Below are 21,807 nucleotides of genomic sequence, written 5' to 3'. Positions count from 1 at the left end.
CCCTCCAGGGTGGTCCCATATTTAATATAAGTGCAATAAAAGCCAAACTTCAAAGTATCAAGGAAGATCTCTGAGAAGTTTTGTTAATTGATTTTTTGGTAGGATCCTAGCTTCTAAAGGAAACCAAATGTGTTTTCACGAGCTAAAATTGAGGGAATCTGTTCCACTCAGTCATTATTCTATCACTCAAGACATACCCCAGAACTATTATTTGTACTTAAAATGCTCTTCAGCTTGCCAGCTGGCCAGGAGCTACCTGTCAAAGTTAATCACAGGTAGTGGTTCATATATCAGGTGGTATGAGCCTATCTGGCTCACAGCAGCTTTGCTGAGTGACTGATAGCCTTCTCTCTCAATTTCACCAAGCCAAAAGACTACTAATGATGCATCAAAAGGCCACAGTAAACTGTCTTGAAAATAGAAATTGTTGTACCTAGAGAAAAGCTTGCCTGACTTTATTGGCAATCCTAGATATCATGACTTCCAACTCTAAGAGTTTATGATAGACAAAAATGTAACTAAAACAAAAAAGAAAAAAGAAAGCCAATTAAAATAAAACACAGGGCCGGGCAAGGTGGCTCATACCTGTAATCCCAGCACTTTGGGAGGCCGAGGTGGGTGGATCACAAGGTCAGGAGTTCGAGACCAGCCTGACCAACATGATGAAACCCCCTCTCTACTAAAAATACAAAAATTAGCCAGGCGTGGTGGTACATGCCTGTAATCCCAGCTACTTGGGAGACTGAGGCAGGTGAATCACTTGAACCTGGGAGGCGGACATTGCAGTGAGCCGAGATTGCGCCACTGCACTCCAGGCTGGGTGACAGGGTGAGACTCCATCTCAAATAAATAAACAAAATAAAATAAAGTAACACAGATGAGCAGAGACCAACAATGTTATCTTATGTACCCTGACATATGCACAGTCAGCCCTTACAAAAGAGAGCTTTCATATACAGAATCTCATGCGACCTCCATGGTACCTCATCAAGATTAGCTTATTTCCATCTTATTAAAGAGGAAACTGAGGATTGGAACTTATCCACAATCAGAGATCCATTAAGTGATGAAGCTTTTGCTACCCCAAGTATCAGAGTCAGGGTGGGACTTCCAGTCCAGTTTTTCTTATTCTTGGCCAGAGAAAAGGATAGCACATGCAAGGTTATAACCAATACTTGGACCAACACTTACAGAAAATGGGGTTGCTGATCCATGTCACGTTTTTCTAAGTGTTGGGTCAGCTCAGGAAGAACAAGCTTTGGAAATGTTATCTCAATCCTCTTTGTGCAAGCTGAGGTCCTCAGAGGTTACTATGAAAGAGGGCAGAGATATAAAGGGAATTGAAAACTAATCTTCAACTTGAAAAAAAATGAGAATAGTCATGTAGATCATAGAGAGAAATAATGATTACCTTTGATTCCTAGAGAAAGTTAATTTAAAGTGTAATCCGAGTTCCACTGTACAGCCAAAAAAAAAAAAAAATCTGCAAAGTTGAGATACATCTTTAGTAGATGGAAACAAGTCACAAGGGTCACCTCTCTTGAATATTGGGAAGATGCTCATTCACAATAATTGGGGGAAAGAAAGATTTTGGAGATTAACTGACCTTGGTTTAGGATACACAGTGTTTTTTCAATGCAAATGATATTTGGTATCATGATAAAAGGCAAAATCTGTCCTGAATGACAGTCTCTAAGGAAATGCACTCAATAGTCAGAAAACCACCAATTTGATTGCTTATGTTTTTGTGTTTACCAAATTAGAATCTGTAACTATTTAAAGCAAATCCCTTAGGATCCATGTCCAATGGAATCTTTCAAGTTCATGTGCACTTTGAAAGTATAGATATCTGTGGTCCGTGAAATAATATAGGCATAAAACTTTGTTGGTTTATAAATGGGTTTAGCACAACAAAAGAAATTAATTACACAAGCCCAGATGTAGCACTGACACCCATTTTAGGAGCGGTACCTTAGAACTACACCATATTTTTGAAACCTGTGACATCAGGTTTGTACATTGTCTTTTTAGGTGGTCTTTGTGACCTTAGAGGCTTTATCTGGGAGAATATAATTCCACCTACTGAGGCTGTAGACTTATTATTGCTTTTATAATATTTATTATTGCTAATAAATATTCACTTATAAATGTTTACTGTGCATCTACCGAGTTCTAGGTAGTAGGAGCCTTTGGTATGGGAGGTATTGTGCTCCACTCATTCCAAGCACATTTTCTCACAGCCTAGTACTTACTAGCCCTTGTACTTAAAGGCACAAAGACAAAGGATATTCAGTATTACTATCCTCAGGCTGCTTCCTGCATTTCATTCCCTAAAACTATCTGCCTCAAAACCCAATAGCCTCACAGAACTGCTTTCTAGTACCAGAACGTGTCATATTCTCTTGTACTCCAGGTTCTTTGTGTATACTTTCCCCTACCTTGAGTGCCTTTCCTTTTATGGCTGCCTGGAGCCCTTTATCTTTTAAGAGCAGCTCAAGCAAAACATCCTGGGTGATGGCCTCCACCTGCAGCTTGATGGCACTTGGTATATACCTTGAGGAAGAGCCCTTGTCACCTTTGAGTCTATTACTTACCTTTGAGTCTTCCATCAGATCTGAGCTCCCTGAAGGCAGTTCATGGATGGCCCAGAGGAGAGGTGCTTGGCAAATATTTCTTTGATTGACCCAATTTAAGGATACTCAGTAAAAAATCTTGACCAGATAGGGCAGTGCAATGCATATATGTAAAACTTGACATAGTTTTTGTGACTTTGAGGTATGATGTGTACATTTCTTTATGCAAGAAATGAGAGAAGTAGCAGCCATGTAAACATTCATCCAGTTCTTTAAGTTGAAGTCAAGTTGCAGAACCAAGACGGCAGATATTAATTGGATTTTGAAGATATGCTGAGATATCAAACCTTGGCGAGAAAAATGATGGTGTCTCACAGACCTCATAGGCAGAGAGAAATATGCCAAAATGATTTATAGCTGCATTTACTCCCAAGGTGATTCAGTGTCAAAGGTCAGATAACATATATTCTTTGCTATATTTATAGTGTTTCAAAGTGAGTTTTAAGAGGAGGTGGTCTCCAGTTACAGCAGAGATATCACATTGAGTGTTAAAGAGGGAGAGTCCCAACATGATACGAAAACTTGCACTGCACAGTTGCAAAAAGCTTAAAATTGCCAAATAATCCCATTCATTACAAGAAATCAAATATGATTTTTATAATATTCAATAATGGATGTCAATAATATAATTCATGTGTTTGGCATTCTCGCAAGGCTTAATTATACTCTCAAAGTTTTTTTTATCAAAATATCATCCTAGGGTGTGAAAATTTACCTCCTAACAAAACTTATTTCTTGACCCAGCCATGGTGATGATGCCAGATTAATTGTGCTTTTCATTTTGTGCCTAATTGCATTTCGACATAAATGTCATTAGGTTGATAACACTTTGCAGAGTTTTAAAATTTATAAATATTCATGTAAAGAATGCAGAAAGTATTGATTCTGCAGATGCCTGGCTGAGAGTGGTCGTCACATGAGAGTGCTTTTAAACAGAGGCATGTTATGGAATGCATTTTCAAACCAGGCTTAGGTTATGTTCCATCTGAATTTGAACCTACTTCATTCAAATCCCTATAAGCAAATATTTACTTTGCTGTAAACATTTTACTAGGCTTTGTTGGGACATGATGCCTGACACTAAGTTTTAATAGCACAGTAGTGTGAAAGTTTACTCTTGAATCTGTGATTTTCTTTTTACTGTCTTGTCTCCCTGAAAGCAATCACTTAGAAATGGATTTGAACACATAACATTAAGAGACTTCTTTCATTGACCTTCCAAGTTTACTAGTCTCATTATTGACCTGAAAAAGTAAATCACCTGTTCTTTGAATTAATGTAACTTAAACCAACTTATATCCCCAATTATTTTGAAGCAGTTCTACAAAATGTTTATCTTTAATATTTAAAGTCACATTTAAGTTGGTCAGAAAAGGAGACCAAATATAATTATTATTTGCATTTGGAATACCATTGTGAAAACAAAGACGGGAAGAAATAGAATAATAAACTAATAAAAGCCCTATGATATTGACATAGGAAACAGACCAGTCCACATTATTAAGCAATTATTCCCCTCTCATGATGTGACCTCACTACGTTCTCTCATCAAAATCTTTGAAGTAAGACAGTTCTTGCTACAAGTTCGAATTTACTTCTAACCTGTATATCCTAAAAGTATTTTTTAACCAAAAGGTTGACTTAAAATATTTTCATCTGACTCCCTTTAAAACCAAAGGCATCAACTTAGAAAGGAACAAAAGAGAATTTTTAATGGATTGATATTAAATCTATCATTTTTACCCAGGGAAAATTCCTTCTTATTTATTCTTAGTCAGTCTCACGTAAAAAGACTATTAAAGTGATGAGCTCCAGTGTTTTGACAAGCACTTGTACTACAAAAAACTTGAAATCTCACTGGAATACAGTTACATATTCACTGGGAGGAAAGAATGCCCTATTTAAAAACTAGGACAGATCATGTTGATAGGGAAAAAGGAAATAACTATGTGAACAATATACCCTAAATTAAAGACCGAGTTGCTGGCATCCGTCTAAAGTCAACAGAAAATGTCATTACTCTTTGGAAGTACTCTTATCCTGTCTTACAATAAATGGATAAAAGAGAGAGAGAGCACAAGACATTATTCGTATTCAGAATTCTATTACACAAACAAAGATGGGAAGAAACAGAACAGTTATCTAAGTCCCATGTTATCAGTGTAGGAAAGAGAAAGACCAGTCTACATTATTAAGCAATAGTTTCCCCCTCCCGTGGTATGACCTCACTGCTTACTCTCTTGGGATCTCTCTAGAGAGAGGTCTCTCTATTTTATAAATACAATAGGAGGTTCAGAGAAACTCAAAAGATAATGTTTTACTCAAAGCCACCACATGACTTGAATAACGTATTCCATGTTCTCTACTGTATATTTTTCCATAGTTTGGAATGCCCTGTTCCACATGGATGAGGATGCTTGCCATAGCAAGTGTTGTTTTCCACTGTCTTGTAATGTTGCTTAGGCTGAAACAGGGAGATGATAATATTCTTTCAAAGTACATTTTCTTTAGTGAGAGCCTAAAGCAATACAAAAGCCTCTGTGGTGAATCCATTATTATTCTTATGCCACCCCACTCATGTGGTTGGTTCACACATCACACAATACATCATCATTTTATCTAATCTATTTATTTGAATACCTTTGGCATTTATTGGTATTCTTGGGTATAACCAGCATTGAAATTAATCTTTAGATCTTTGTGGTCTTTCACTGACCCTTTCTCTGCTTTTGTGTGATGAGTAAAGTTGGTTCAGTATTTCTCAAAGAACTATGAGCCACAAATCATCAACATATTATCAATCCCTACCAGTAAATCTATTTATTTTCTGCAGAGAAAGAACCAAGACAATTCAGCCAGTAAACCCATTTATTTTCTGCAGAGAAGGAACCAAGACAATTTTGAGTTAAAGATGGTAAGGCCATCTGTTGCTATTTCAATGGATACATTTTAGTGTACACTTCTTTGAAGGTATTTAGTAAAAATAAACCAGAATAAATATTTCACTAGGTTTGCCTTTACTAAGCATCCCTCTTCTTTCCTTGTAGGTTTTCCACATTGCCTTCTAAACCCACAGTAGGAAATCATACATTGAGAAATACTGTGAAATAGTTTCTCACCACTGGTAGTTTTAAAGTAGAGCATGTGTCAGAATGACCAGCAACAGCTCTCTGCAATTACTGGCTAGCTGTTCAGGAAGACAAATGTGTACATACTCATAAACACATTCTTTAGAAAATTAAGCAGGCATACGACCAATGGCAGCTGCTGGCACTAAGCTTATCAAATAGATCATATTTGAAAATTTATTTCTTCCTATAGATATATTTTCAGGTAATCATGCACAGTTTCCATGGAAACATTTCTAATTCTCATTGGAGACAAGAACACATAAATAAATAAGAATTAGATTGTTTTCTTACCTTTTGGAAAGCAGTCAAAAGCTATACTGTTGGTGGGATAGTGTACCAAGTAACAGACTTTTGTACACTCTTTCTTACTGGTGGTATACAGTCTACAGGAAAAGTAAATATATAGGTATGTATAAAATAAATGTGCACATGATATTATGTTTTATTATTATTATTTTCCTTTTGGGAAAAGGCTGCGATAGAGACCATACACATTATGCCCACACTTTTGGTGGGTTCAGTAGCCTTTGGTAGACCAGGTCACCTCAATTCAGGTACCTCTGAACATGGGAGTACTGGTGCCTCTTGAGTTAAGGGAGTTGGTTTTTACTTGCTTGAGTTGAAACAGCTGAGGGAACCAGCCCAAACATAATTTATCTATCTGCTTAGAGCATTATTTTCTTCTTCTTGCCAGCCCTTTTTTCTCAGCCTAGTCCAGTCATGCTGTCCAGCCTGTGTGGTTAGTCCAAGAGGATGAAACAAGTAACATAATGTTGAGAATGTTAGGGATCCAAACAAATGGAGAAGCAAAACAAAACAAGAACCATAACAAATTAACACAGCACAGAAGTGTGTTCTAGAATTTTCTAGGAACCATTATTTGTGTAGAGTTTTGGTGCCCACATCCATTTTCCAGCAGCCTGAGTTTTCTTTCTTTTCTTTTTTTTTTTTAAATAACATACCTCCTTATGTTGACAGTCCTATTTTATGTAATAAATTTATTTTGTTGAGAACAGCACAAGTTGTTATTTATGTATTTTCCTTATTGTAGATGCAAAAATGGTAGCACAAGAAAAACACCATCAGAATACAATTCCATACCTTATTTCGTATTTTAGGTGCAAATTGTTATTCTTCTAACATGTGCTTCATCATACAACGTGTTAATTGGCTTAAACCAGTCTTTTATGTAGTCTATGTCCATTTTCTATCCCAGAGTGAGTTCATCAGTCATACATCTCCACATCCAAAAAAAGGGTTGTCCCTCGCTGTCCACCTGCCTGCCATCTCTAGTTGCTGCTGACCTGCCAGAATAAACTCTCTGTATCTAGCTAAGATCCCTGAAGTATTTCTCTGCACTGCTTGCAGGGCATTAGCTTAGAAAATGGATGGTAGCTTAAAAGAAAGGTAGCTTAGGGCCAGGCCTCTCTTCACTATGCACTGTGATCTTTTACCAAAGAAAGCATGAAAGCCAAAGACAATTTACAGAATATCTTCTGGTTGATACCAGTCCAGGTGAAGAAGGCTGTGGTTCTTATCCACCCATCCCAATAAAGCCATGCTGCCTCTTAGTTAATATTATCCATCCAACTTGAAAAGGATCGTCGTGGCCATCAGTAAGCCATAGCCCAAGCACAACCATGGCATCTTGTTTATCTGGCATCTACAAGTTTGCCATGAACATACATCTGCCAAGTGAACTGCAGAGAGTGCAGGGAAACATTCCAAATTCAGGATGCAGGTGGGAGAAACAGTGTGAGGTACCCTTCTTCTTAGACAGGAATGTGAGAAGGCATCATCTTGGCCAGATATACAGCTATCCAAATGAGGCCAGGTTCTTTTAAACTTTTAGCAATGGAAGTCTTATTTGCATAAATAAAATTCAGTAAGTAGCTGAGCTACAGCCCTATGCCCTCTGAGCTTGCTGTTTTTCAATCTAAGTGCAGAGACCAGCAAGAATTGGCCCAACTGTGAATATCTAATATGCCAGCAGTGCACAAATACATTGAAATTTTGAGATTTACTTTTCGTTTATTCCACACATAATGGAGTTTTTCTTTCATACAATGGACTGTTAGCTAAGGAAGCAAACTAACAGGATAATTGTATTTCTTCAGGAAAAAAATATGGTAGTATAAATGTCTTCCTATATTAAGACAGCAAGCAAATTCATTTTATGTAGACATGTAGTTGCAGTGTGGAGTTGGATGAGTAGAAGCATGCATGCACCAGATGGCAAACTGCAGTGATGGAGCAGAGCTGTTAAAAATGAAAACACTGAAGATTGAAATACATCGAGACTAAGTGTTTAGAGCAACAATGAATAAGAGGACATTTCTGTTCTACTATTTACTTTGCAGCTCATAGTATAAACTCTGCTTCCTCTCAGACATCCTCCCTCAGAAAAAAATTGTACAGAATTTGCCTATTGGAGAGACAAATTCCTTTTTCAAGTGCATGAGCTGTTTTTGTTTTTTTTTAACCAGTCAGCTTAAATTCAGAAAATAATGTCATTTGTCTCTGTTATGACAGTTAAGATACTGGAGATAATTTTAGCTATATTTGGCATTAAACAGAATATTATAATGTTACCTAGCATAGCATAGTCATGTCTGTTTTTATTAATTGAATTTTTCACTATTGTTCTTTTCCTATTACATGTATTTTTGCCTTGCTGGGGACTGGTTTTTCAAACGTCATTGCTGTCTATGATGTTACTTTTTCCCTATTAGTGGCTCATTTTGAGATCATTTTAAATGACTCTTTGTTTGTATGTTTGTCTTATCTCAAATGTTTTATTTCTTTGAGTTGACTTTGTCCTAGATCAGTATCAACGCTAAAACTTTGGAAGCTATATCCAATGTGGACTCAACTTGAGTTTCCTAGAATAAAATCCTTCTCAATTTCTAGAGCTACACTGTCCAATACAGTAGCCACAGCCACAAGTGTGTGTTTAAATTTAAATGCAATGTAAATAAAGTTTACTTAATTAAAAACTAAGTAAAATAACAAATGTATTTCTTCAGTTGAGTAGCCATATTTGCTTACTCTATTAGACATCACACACACAAAACATGACCATCACTGCAGAAAGTACTAGTGGACAGCTTTTGTGCAGATAAGCTCTTTGGATTCTTTTTTGGGACCTTTCAGAGCTGGGTCATCAGAAACCCCAATGTTTGGAGGTACATGAATCTCCTCCTATGGTTTAGCAAATATCTAGTTAAGTTTTCATGGTGTTTTAGGGTGTGTCTACACAATAACAAAAGAGCTAAAGCAATTAAAAAAATCTTTCCAACTGGTAGTGAGAAAAAGGCTCTATTTCATTTTATTTTTCTGTATTGTTTACCTTGGCTCTATGTAGACACTTAGAGCAACAACAAAAACCCTATGAAACTTTTTCAAGGAAAGAGATACCAAATGAATTCCAAATGGAATCACTGGAATATAATTTTTGAATTAATTAGATGAGGCCTCTACCTGGGCAGCCTTCTTTGAGCTCAGGTTACTCCTGTTTTTGTAGACAAAACAAGCAATAATACGTTACAGTATGTTTAAAGAATCTCTCACCAAACATCATTATATTCAGCATATACAAACTATATAACCAAAATAACGAAACCAAAAGAGTAATTCCTGCATTGGAATTTTGACATGCCATTCATATTCTAAGAAACAGAGGAGCAAAGAGGAACAAGCGTGGGCTGAAGAGTCAGACCTGGGTTTTAGTCCAACTTCTGCTGTTAACTACATGTGTGGCTTTGGTAATGTTACTTAATCTTGTGAAGCCAAGGTTTCCTCAGTAAAATGAGAATAACAACATCTATTCTATAGATGTACTGTGAGGAGTAAGTGAGATATTCCACACAAAGCATTCCGCATAATGCCTATTTCAAAGAGTATTTTATGCTAGCATTAGCATTAATGTCAGTGTTAGCATTTTGACAACCAATGTCATACCCAAAAAAAGCCTCAACAAGGATTTCACCTTATCATTAAATAGCAACAGTAGTAATGTTTTTTGAAAGTTAATAATTCTTAAATAGCATAGTATCGAATTGTCTAAACTCAAAACTTCTAATTTCATCTTTTTTTCCCCAGTACAATTACTTCCAATTATGTTTGCTGTTTATTGACTTTGAACAGTATCTAGTTAAATTGTGTGTGTGTGTACAAAAATAAAGCTGTTATTGGAATATTTGCAAGATAAAGGTTTTATGGAATGCAAATTTGACAAAACAAACTATAATTAAAAGCCACTAATTATAAATATACATATATATATTTAACAACACAGGTATAGGTATAATAAATGCACACATATGTTCATGTAAATTCTTCTTCTTCTTCTTTTTTTTTTTTTTTTTGAGACAGAGTTTTTCTCTTGTTGCCCAGGCTGGAGTGCAATGGTGCAATCTCAGCTCACTGCAACCTGTGCCTCCTGGGTTCAAGTGATTCCCCTGCCTCAGCCTCCTGAGTAGCTGGGATTACAGGCAGGCACAACCACGCCTGGCTAATTTTGTATTTTTAGTAGAGATGGGGTTTCTTCATGTTGGTCAGGCTAGTCTCGAACTCCCGACCTCAGGTGATCCACCCACCTTGTCCTCCCAAAATGCTGGGATTATAGGAGTGAGCCACCGCACCCAGCCGTAAATTCTTCTTTTGAGGATTTAGTTTTATCTACCCTGTGATGTTTAATGTACATTTAACTGCACCTTTATATCTACTATATCTTAATAAATTATGCTGAAATTTATTTCTAAGCAAAGCTTTTTGCCTCTTCAGGAATGGAAGGACACTGACATTTAGCTGATATAGTATTTTCTAGACATCATATTTTATGACACACTTATGACAAAGTCATTCTCTCTTTTATACATAATTTTATTGAGTTTTAGAAAAAGCTCAGTGATTCTTAAAGCCACATGGCTAGTAAATGGAGTGGTTTAGATTTGAACCCAGGTATGTCTCAACCCAAAGCCTCTTCCTACATCACACTGAATGTCACAGCAAGTCACCATCTACTTGCCCTCCTCTCAACTGGCCACTTGCTCTGGAGACACAACACAGCCTATCATTCATTCTGTTCCTCCCTTCTCTCAGTATGTTCCTTTAGCCTTGTCCTAGGATGTTTTCTGTCAAAAGTCAAAGTGGGGCCCACAATGTTGTTAATTAATCATGTTACTTTGTCTACATATATTCAAAATATTTCACAACTTTCACTCAACTATTCGTAAATAGAGATAGGTCAAAATCACAGTTCTTTGTGTGTAGTGTTTGTCAGGAGCAAACCCAGTTGGCTTCTTGGTTTTTATTAAAGATATCTCTCTTATTTCCAGAGCAAAAAGGATTTCCTCAAGAGTATTTAAAATTGAGACTTCCTTCTGTTTGGCATTAAGCCTTTGACAACAAGATCAGCTTCTAACTGAAATATAATATGTCATGAATGACTTAATGGATAACCTGAAATCCCTTCTGCCTTAAACAGAATAAGTATCACAAATATTTGAATCTGCCTCATTCTACATGCAACTAGCCAAAATATTCCTGGAAAACAAATCTTAAAACTAGTATTTTAAATCTGAAATGTACTCTTACCACCATATTGTTAGTAAAGCTAGCAATTAGGAATTCTAAGCATTTAACCTTTGAGCTGGTCTTGTGTTATTTACAAAGTGATAGCTATATGCCTATTTTACCTGGGGACATTTGCAGGCATGACTAAAGGGTCCTAGAGTTTTGCAGATATGCCATATAATAGCATCTTAAATCGAACGTTTTTTTCCTTAATTTCTTCCCTAAGGTTTGTCTTGCATAGAATAAAACTCTTCTCCAGTGGTATGGTAGACATTGTTTTTCCCACAGGACGATGCCATTGTCATGGTAGTATCTGGTCCTGTGTACTTGGATTAAAGTTTGACAACTTTTTCCAATTTTTATATGTTTCTAGAAGACCTGATGAGTAAAAAATAACTTTTTCAACATTCACATGCTAAAGGAAAAAAGTTATGCTTCCAAAATTCTAATTTATTCCAGTTTTATTCCTACCAGTACAGTTCATTAGGTATGGAAGTTTCCCTGACAAAAAAGTTGTTGCCTTAACAGGAAGGGTGCAAGAAAGAACAACCTGACAGGTGCATTTGTCAGTTGGAGGTTTCAGTACCAGAGGACAAGAAGCAAGGGAATGGGGAGGCTTCACACTTCTGAAGCAGAGCCTCCAAAAGCTCCTTTCCAACAAGGAACAAAAAGAAAATGGTGGCAGGAATGAGTCAAACTCAAAAGAGCAGAAGTTAGCATTCACCAAGGCAACCCAGTCCATATGACAAGAACGATCACAGTAGTTCTCCAGAGAGGCAAGCACACCCACCCCACGTCTTCTAAAGTTTCTTGATGCAGGATGGGAAGATGAAAGAAAAGGAGAGTTACTTACTGTTTGGGTCTACATTTTCACAGAGCTCTGTCTTTGCCTCACCGTTGGGTCTGTCACTGGGTTTGTGTGACAGCCTCGATGACATGGTGGCTGCTGTGACTACCGCCTTGAAGCTTCGCTTCCGTTTCTGGACATTGAGTTCAGGGTGGAAAATGATGATGTATACTTTCGGCATGTATAGCATCCCCAGCGCCACTGACGCACTTAGGTTCATGGAGATTGTAAGTGTGGTAGTTTGTATGTAGAGCTAGGAGACACAACACACAAGGCACTATTACAAATAAAATGACTGCAGAGGGAGTCTGAACACTTAAAGTGATGTCAAGAATGACTATGGCTAAGATAAAAAGCAATCTTCAGGAATTTTGATAAATAAAGGAAAGGACAATGACTCTGCACAGTTATTGGAGAGTATATGCATATATTAATTGATTGAATGCTGTTGGGTCAATCCATGCACTAGAGAAGTCTCCTATATTAAAGTTCAGAGTAGTCTTGCCCTAGAGAAGTCTCCTATATTAAAGTTCAGAGTAGACCTTTAATCATAGTTGAAGGACTTCTAATCAGAGTGTCAGCTAAATATAAAGACATGAAGACCACAGAAATCTGTAATCTTGATTAAGGTGTAGTTAAGTTTTATCTTTCATACGTGTAAAAGAAGGTTCACGCTCCATGATTTCTTCCTACATTGAGATTCTGAGGCCTTTTGAGAAGTCTTTATCTTAATATATGTCTCTTTTTATATTGTTTTCTAGAAAGGCATACCTTTTCCCTATTTGCTGAATAGTGAGTTGAGTTTCTCTGAAAACTAAGACCTTCTTGTTTAATTCTGTCTTACAAACCACAAATGACAAGTGAACAAGACCTAGTGATGTTGGCTTGTCCACTCTTTATATTGTCAAATTACTAATGAGATGCAAAATTGTATTCTGGAGTTGGGTTATTTGCAGTTTGGATGGTGCCCCTATTTCTGTCCTTGTCTCCTATTGTTTCCTCAAGAAATCAGATCAACTAATTGCTTGCTGTCCAGTGTAAATATGAACAATTGATGGTAGAAGAACGTAGGGAAGTGTGTGATCCATAAGAGTAAAGCTATAGGCAACTTGCCTTGGTCTAGTTGTCTACAATATGCCCTACCATGATCTAGGACTCCACCACCCCACCCACAATGTGTTCAGTCATACTTGTGTTTTGCATGACTTCTAAAGGCTATTTAAATGGAACAACCAGCAACCATTGCCTTTTCTGTCCATGGAAAGCCTAGTTCCTTGACAATGGATTCAACTATGGTATTCCACAACTATGCCTTCTTATTGATTGATGATAAAACCCCCATTCTTAAGGGAGTTCACAAGGCCCCTCATGGTTTGTGCTGGTCTACTTTTTTAGACTAATTGTCCACTACTTCCCACCTCCCTGACCCCCTGATCCCCTGTCTTGCCTTCCCAGGGTCCCATCCATTTGTGCCGTCCTTTAGTTCGTGAATGAACTGTACTCATTCGAATAACTTTTCTCCATGCCCCTTTTCTTTATTTTTGTTTTCCTATGTATGGAATTTTCCTTCTTTTCTTCTTAGCACACCCATCCTAGGCTGCCCTCACAGCCTCAAGTCTAGGCCAGCTTCTTTACTGATACGCTCTCAAAGGACTTCTTTAGATCATTTGTCTCCATTGCAATTATGCACTCAGTACCTTGATCATTTTTCTGCCCATTTTCCGGCTAGGTCTTAAGTTCCATGAAGGCAGGATCTGTCTCTCTGGGACATTATTATGTCTGCGAAGAAGGCACTTGATAAATATACAATGGATAGGCTCATGTGTTTGTCTAATGGACACCTTTTTCCTACCTATAACTCACTGGTTAAACAGCCTATCTCTAAATATACAAAAATTTCCATTAGACATATTGGCTGCCTGGACATTTCTGATCTTAATTCTTCAAACTGAGGCCATACTGAAATCAAAGACAACTTTGCCATCTTGGCTGGAAAAAAATACAGTTTTCTAGCCAACATTAATTTGAATATGGATGTCTCCAAATGGTTAAAAGGAGCTACCAGCTGCTGACTATAATACATAATGAATGTAACACAGAAAGACAAAACAATGTTGAATTAATGACTCTTTAAAGTGTGAATTAGTTCATATTTTTAAAGCTCATATTTCCCTACTAGCATACCCTTAGACTTTTAATGTCATTCCACCCTGCCAGCCTACACTGTTCAAGAAAGGCTTAACATGGTCATAGGGCGTTATAGACATAGGCAATTTTTGTCACCACTATCACTGTACTTATGAGAGATTTGCAAATCATGGCTTAGATGAAAAAGGAAAGGGATGTCAACAAACCTATGGGATCTTAAGTTTTGTTTCTGTTTTTCTGCTCATGAGTGAATTTTGCAGTTTATGAAATTATTCAGACTTATTAATGTAATTATAAATTATACAAGCATATATGCTTATGTATATTTGTATGTGTGTATACATATGTTTTCTTTTTTCAACTTTTAGATTCAGGGGTACATGTGCAGGTTTATTACGTGGGTATGTTACGTGATGCTGAGGTTTGGGGTATGAATAATTCCACACCCAGGTACTGAAGATAGTACCTAATGTTTAGTTTTTCAACCCTTACTCACTCTTCTATTAGCCCATAGTGTCTATTGTCATCTTTATCTCCATGACTACCCAATGTGTAGCTCTTCCTTATAAGTAAGAACATATGAGGGATGTGATTTTCTGTTTGTGTTAATTCACCTAGAAAAATGGCCTACAGTTCGACATGGTTTTGTTCTTTTTTATGGATGTATAACATTTCATGGTATAGATGTACCACATTTTCTTTATCCAGCCCACTGTTGATGCACCTAGGTTGATTCCATGTCTTTGCTATTTTGAATAGTGCCGTGAGGACGTGCGTCTTTTGGTAGAACAACTTGTTGTCTTTTGAATATGTACCCAGCAACATACATACTTTTTCTTAACAAAGACTACTTAGCAATTTAGGACTCTACAACTATGATGTTTATTTTATGAAGTGTTTATTTTCATCATTTTTAAACTAGAGACCATCAAGACTTTTTCATTTAAAAAATTTTTACAGTCTCTGGTAACACTTCAAAAGTATGTGAAAACTGAAATAAACTTCACTAATCATATTTTTTCTACAGCCCCTCCACCCCTGAATCCTCTTTACACACATAGTGGATAAGAATGCAGATTCTAGAGCTAGCCTGAGTTCAATTCCCATTTACTAGTTTTGTGACCTTGGACAAATTACTTCCCCTCAGCTTCTGCATAGTGGATAAGAATGCAGATTCTAGAGCTAGCCTGAGTTCAATTCCCATTTACTAGTTTTGTGACCTTGGACAAATTACTTCCCCTCAGCTTCTGCATAGTGGATAAGAATGCAGATTCTAGAGCTAGCCTGAGTTCAATTCCCATTTACTAGTTTTGTGACCTTGGACAAATTACTTCCCCTCAGCTTCTGCATCTGCAAAATGGGTATAATAGTACCTACCTCATAATGCTGTCTTGCTTGATGATTAAATAAGTATTTATAACGTGTTTAGTATAGAGCCTAGCACATAGTATTAATAAGTAATAAGTAAGCTTTTTTTTTTGGTAAGACAAAGTCTCCCTTTGTTGCCCAGGTTGGAGTGCAGTGGCGTGATCTTACCTCACTGCAACCTCTGCCTCGTGGGTTCAAGTGATTCTCCTGCCTCAGCCTCCCGAGTAGCTGTGACTACAGGCATGTGCCACCATGCCCAGATAATTTTTAGTAGAGATGGGATTTCACCATGTTAGCCAGGATGGTCTTGATCTCCTGACCTCGTGATCCTCCCACCTCAGCCTCCCAAAGTGCTGGGATTACAGGTGTGAGCCACCACACTCAGCTGTATTTTTAAATAAGTATAGTCATGCATCACTTAATGACAGAAATGTGCTCTAAGAAATGCATTATTAGGTAATTTGTTATTGTGTAACCATCACAGTGTACTGACACAAATCTTGGTGGCATAGTCTACTAAAGTCCTAGGCTATACAGTTTAACCTACTGCTCCTAGGCGACAAACCTTTACAGCATGTTACAATCCTGAATACTGTAGGCAATTGTAATACAATGGTATTTATGTATCTAAATATAGTTAAACATAGGCCAGGTGCGGTGGCTCACGCCTGTAATCCCAGCACTTCGGAGGCCGAAGTGGGCAGATCACCTGAGGTCAGGCGTTCAAGATCAGTCTGGCCAACATGGCAAAACCCCACCAGGTGTGGTGGCAGGTGCCTGTCATCCCAGCTACTCAGGAGGCTGAGCCAGGAGAATCACTTGAAGCTGGGAGGCAGAGGTCGCTGGGAGGCAGAGGTCGCAGAGAGCAGAGATCGCACCACTGCACTCCAGCCTGGGGGACAGAGTGAGACTCCATCAAATAAATAAATAAATAAATAAATAAATAAATAAATAAAAAGAATAAGCATGATTAAATATAATCTGTTTATCAAAATCTCATTATGTGGCACATGACTATATGTAGGTATGAAGGCTAAGAAGGCTTTAGTCTACAGAGATCTCAGAGGTATTGGTCCACAGGGACCTGCTCCCACTAAGCCTAGAAGGGAAGCTAGGCTGCTGACTCTTTGGCTTTTGGTGAGGTGGGAGGCTCACATTGAAGTTATGAGTTTTCATCCCACCATCTTCTTTAGTACATTCTTTAGTAAATTATGGCATATCTATATTTAGTCCCATGGTTGTTCTTATTTTACCTGATGCTTATTGTATAATGCACTACCCTGTTTAAGGTTAGGCATTTCACATCACTTTCCTTTATTTGTAATTTCTTTAGAAATGTAACAGTTGATGATCATTATCAGTTCCTTTTGTCAAAGTAGAGGTAAAGGAGTTCTTATGTACAGAGTTTTACTGAGACCAAGGGCTGTCCTCCAACTGAGCCTAATCTGATTTTGGATGTTGGAGGATCATCCCCAAAGGAAAAAAAGAGCTTCCCCACCCTGGCCAATTATGGATGGCCCAGGCCTGCGGGGAGGACATAGACTGCCTTGAGATTTCCATATCTTGATAATTAAGCCTTAATTTTATCATCAACCTAAATGAATTTCCACTCCTGGGTTAAATGTGGCTTTTCTAACACCCACTATGTATAATTTAGGTCAAATAACTGAACAGCATTTAGGTAAGGAATTCAGAGTCAAGCCAGCAAAAGTTATGTACAGTATTCTAAAATACTTTTCTTAAAAGTCTGATGTGCAGAACCCACAGCTATAACTAGTTTGTCTTTCAGTTTTATGAATTATAAAATGAAAACCATAATAGTTTGTACCTCATATGGTCACTGTGAATAAGTAGCCAATTAATATATGAAAATTGTTTAGCAGAGTGCCTAGAAAATAAGTACCCATGAAATGTTATCTGTTAATATTTATTTTCTGCCAGCTTAGGTTTCTGGGGTTTAGATCTAAGGATAAGGCTTTCACTGTAACCACTTTATATATTTTAAACTTTTCATGTATAGGTTATTAAGTAATAGTGTTTATAAAATCCACTCCTATTCATGTCTAGTCAGATGGAAATGTACCAGCAAATATTCTATTAAAGTGCACAAGGATGTGGTGAATTCAATGCCAGGCAAAGCTCATTTGAACATGTTCCATGCCATTTTTTCATCTTGGCCTAAATAGTTCATTGTTGGATAAAATATGAATGCATATCACAAGATGCCTTTATTGCTTTATAAAATCGTGTAACATTTAGTGCTAGCTGAGTTCCTTGTCTAATTTTCAATTGCTAGGATGTTAAGAAATTTGAAAACTTGTTAGATAGTGCTTACAACCAACTCTGGAATTTGCCAACTCTCCTGTGTAGGTTTCAGAATCAGTTTAATTGAAGAATATTCTGAGAGATTTCAAGGAAATCTGTTAATAATTGTAATAATCATGGGTCTTCAACTTTGAAAACCAGAGTATTCTCAGTACTGTTCAAAAAAACAAAAGGAAGTCAAGAAAAAAATTCACAGGGCACAGAGATAGATATAAGACTAGAACTATCAGGAAAAACCCAATTTCACATTTTTGAGAAATCGTCTTGTTACTACTGATGTCTTTAATAATTATTATATTCCATAAAAATGATGTAACAATATATGAATACTAATGAATCACCACTTTTATCTATATAAAAATTTAATTTACTCAGAAAAGTGTTATGTAGCTATTTCATGGTGTCAGACCACTGGTTTAGGGGATGATTAATGCTTGACCATATTTGTTAGATCACTGTTAGCTGTAGTTTTCAGATAGGCTGTAAATGAAATACCTTACTCTTTCACTACTTGTACATTCATCCATTTATGGGTTTACCTTTTTTTTTTTTTAGTATTTTTATCTTTTTAAATCTGATCAAACTTAAACCACACTAAGTTCACCATTTTTATTGAGATACAAGTGCCTGGACTGGCCCATGTGCTGTGCACACAAGGGTGAACACGCCAGGCATGCTTCCTGCCATCAGAGAGCTACATTCTAGTTGCAGGAGGAAGGCAAGAAAGACATCTGTTGTACAACATGGTGACTATAATTAATAACAATGCATTATATATTGGCAAATTGCTAAGAGAGTCGTTTTTAAGTTTCCTTACCACACACACACAAATATGTGAGATAAATGAGTATGTTAGTTTTATTTAGCCATCCCACAATGTACACATACTATACAATTTGTATTTATCAATTAAAACATAAATATTCAGCCGGGTGCTTTAGCTCACTCCTGTAATCCCAGCACTTTGGGAGGCCGCGGCAGGCAGATCACGTGAGGTCAGGAGTTCAATACCAGCCTGGCCAACACAGTGAAACCCCATCTCTATTAAAAATACAAAAGTTAGCCAGGTGGGGTGGTGGGTGCCTGTAATCCCAGCTACTTAGGAGGTCGAGGCAGGAGAATTGCTTCAACCCAGAAGGCAGAGGTTGCAGCAAGTCAAGATCGTCCCACTGCATTCCAGCCTGGGTGACAAGAGTGAAACCCCATCTCCAAAAAAGAAAAAATAAAAAAATTCAACTACTAAAGAATTCATGATGCAATAATTGCTCACTAAATCATTTCTTCATAATGTATATTGTCTCTTGCTTTTCCTTCCTCTTGTAGTGCCCTCTGCTCACTGTTCTGCCCCTGATACTCTTGTTATATTTGATGCTCAATCCACAGGCATCCTCTACATAAACCATTCCCCATCTCCCCAGTCAGGACAATTCCTTTATGTGCTCCTTTCTGAAGTTATGGCTCATATAGTACTTAACCTGGTCTGCTTAGGAGAGGTCAGTCTGTGTGCTGTGAAGTTGCTTTGAAACTGCAGATTCATCCTGAATACACTGACCTCTTAGGGAGTAATTTGAGTATACCACAAAGTTCATGTTTGTAAACATGTGATTTCCTCTGCAAGAAACACTAGGTAAACATGGTAAGCTGCTTCTTGCAGAAGTCAGCTATGTGGGAATACACAAAATGCACACTCACGCCCAGGCTTCAAGCATCTGCCTGCAAGCCTGACCCTTCCATAGTTGTACAATCAACCTCATGCAGCAATCCTTCTGGCATCCACTTCCATGAACAAACTTTAGGTCACTTTTTATCAGGTAAAGTGACACATTTATTGTAGTATTCATGGGTTTCTTAGCCATTAAACATATGCAAAATCATGCCACTATTTTTATTAGGTTCTGTCTTTTTTTTTTTTTTTTTTTTTTAAGTGTCACTGATGATGTTTCTCAGTGTTGTGTCTCTAATCCGGTTTCCTGTAAGTCCTGTGTTTTCTCCTGGGAAACTTTTGAATGGCATGGTGATCTTTTAAGAACACCTATGTCATGTTTCAGAAGAAATGACTGGAAAATAAACACGATGTCTGCTGCAGGGTATCCACTTATTAAATTCTGGTAAATCAGGAAGTTCTACACTTGAAGCAAGTATTAGGTATGATCAGTATTCTTGGCATTTAGCATTGTTTCAAGAAAAGCTATTATTTGTAGTCTGTTAGTAGCATTTTTTTCTATTTGTGTGCTTCTGTTTCCTCATTACTAGACTGGAGATAACAGTAATAGCTATCTCATAACATTGTTGGGATCAAAAAATGGTCTCTATAAATACACAGAACTGTTACTAGCATGTAATAATCACTCATCAAGGATGTTAGTGTTATTGATTTATTTATTGGCTATAACATGAAATAATTTATTTTCTACACTGTTTTTTTCCATTCAATCTTAATACATTTTAAAATGATTTTCTTCTTATGAAATCCACTGAAAAACAACAGCCTGTTTTAGGGGAAAAATCTCGTTTAGTTTGCTTCCATTTTGTTTGAAAGTATATTCAAACTCCTATTTCATCTCTCATTGACTATTTTATGAGAAATAACCAGTTTTGTATGTTCCCAGGTGACAGTTGAGAATTAGGACAAAAAGGCTTTAATGGAGTCTATCAGTGGGATCGGAGACGTTTCACAATTCTCATGAAATCTCAGTGACTATGTAATAAAAATGAAAAATGTAGCCAATGTTGTCACAGTAAAGAGGAAGGGTACATTATTATCTGACAGATGTTTGAAACATTCACATTATTACATTGAAATGAAAGTTCCTGGCAGTTAAGACCAATGTTTTCTGTCTTCACTACCTATATCCATTGCTTCCTAATTAGAGTGCTCACATATTTGTGAAATAAATGTCGCATAGCTGAGAATGAGCCAGAATGTTTGCAATTGGGATTCTTTCAGCCATCCTGAAGGTCAGTGCCCTGAGGGTTTTTGCTTAAGTATGAAATAATACATGATGATGGAAGAACCCAGTATATAATGGAAAATAAAAATACTGTTTTTCCCCCTGTGGGGCAGGGGCAAGAGTTTGCATCCTTTAGAATGATGATTCAAGGGAGGAAAAATATTTTTGTTGTTAAAACTATTTTCAAATGTTGGCCTTGGATTATTAGTGGTGACTTTGGGCAAGTTACTTTACTTCAGGCAAATGATAAAATCAAGATTCAATGCCAAGATGTTTGTTACTAGAATGTCTGATATAAACTCCTACCTCATTTACCATTACCACAAAGACTTCCTCACTGTTCTGAATATTAAAAGAAATCATGTGTAAAGAGTAGGTAACACAGTCCCTGTCACATAGTGGTGCCAGAAATTGCAAGTGTCATTATTAGATGGCCTCATACTCTGCAGATAATTTTTATGCTATTCTACTTAGATCTCCTAACTTTGAATGGATGCCAGATAGGTAGATAGAGATATACTCACACACCAAATAGTGTGGGACAGGCATCTGGTCATAGAATGATGTATGATTAATGGAGGCAACTAGATGAGTATTGGACAAGACCCAGTTTCACTGTGTTTTGTTTTCTCATTTAATATCTCCAGGCAGACATGATATTAAGGCTACACACAATTGCATTCTTTATTTGGATAGACGTAAGGTGAGCGCTCCAGGTGAATGCAAATCAGTTTCTGGAGCATGAGATAAGTGATTATGTTCATGCTTGAAATCACCTGCATCTCAGTGCTTTGCTCTCCTGACTGGAAGCCTGATGCGGTGTCTAT

General features: G+C 37.2%; 1 protein-coding gene across 7 annotated transcripts in view; it reads right to left on the bottom strand.

Moving 5' to 3' along the window:
* Positions 1-21,807, bottom strand: part of GRM7 (glutamate metabotropic receptor 7) — a 902,635-nt gene that overhangs the window by 48,407 nt on the left and 832,421 nt on the right. For 2 of the 7 annotated variants that reach the window (XM_045384769.3, XM_065538904.2), the window contains exons 9-10: positions 12,195-12,441; positions 6,056-6,147 (exon numbers count right to left, since the gene is read on the bottom strand). The exons of 1 other annotated variant lie outside the window; for it this stretch is intronic. In XM_045384769.3, the coding sequence (XP_045240704.1) occupies positions 6,077-6,147; positions 12,195-12,441 (318 nt within the window). In that variant the 3' untranslated portion in view covers positions 6,056-6,076. Of the gene's footprint in view, positions 1-1,266; positions 1,311-2,594; positions 2,921-6,055; positions 6,148-12,194; positions 12,466-21,807 lie in introns of those variants that run through there. 4 more of the 7 variants (XM_074032764.1, XM_045384770.3, XR_012431374.1 and 1 more) reach the window with 4 other exon arrangements.

This window comes from Macaca fascicularis, chromosome 2, assembly GCF_037993035.2.
Source record: "Macaca fascicularis isolate 582-1 chromosome 2, T2T-MFA8v1.1".
Taxonomy (NCBI): Eukaryota; Metazoa; Chordata; class Mammalia; order Primates; family Cercopithecidae; genus Macaca; species Macaca fascicularis.
Note: the sequence above shows the minus strand (reverse complement) of the source record. Positions and strands in the feature narration are given on the sequence as shown.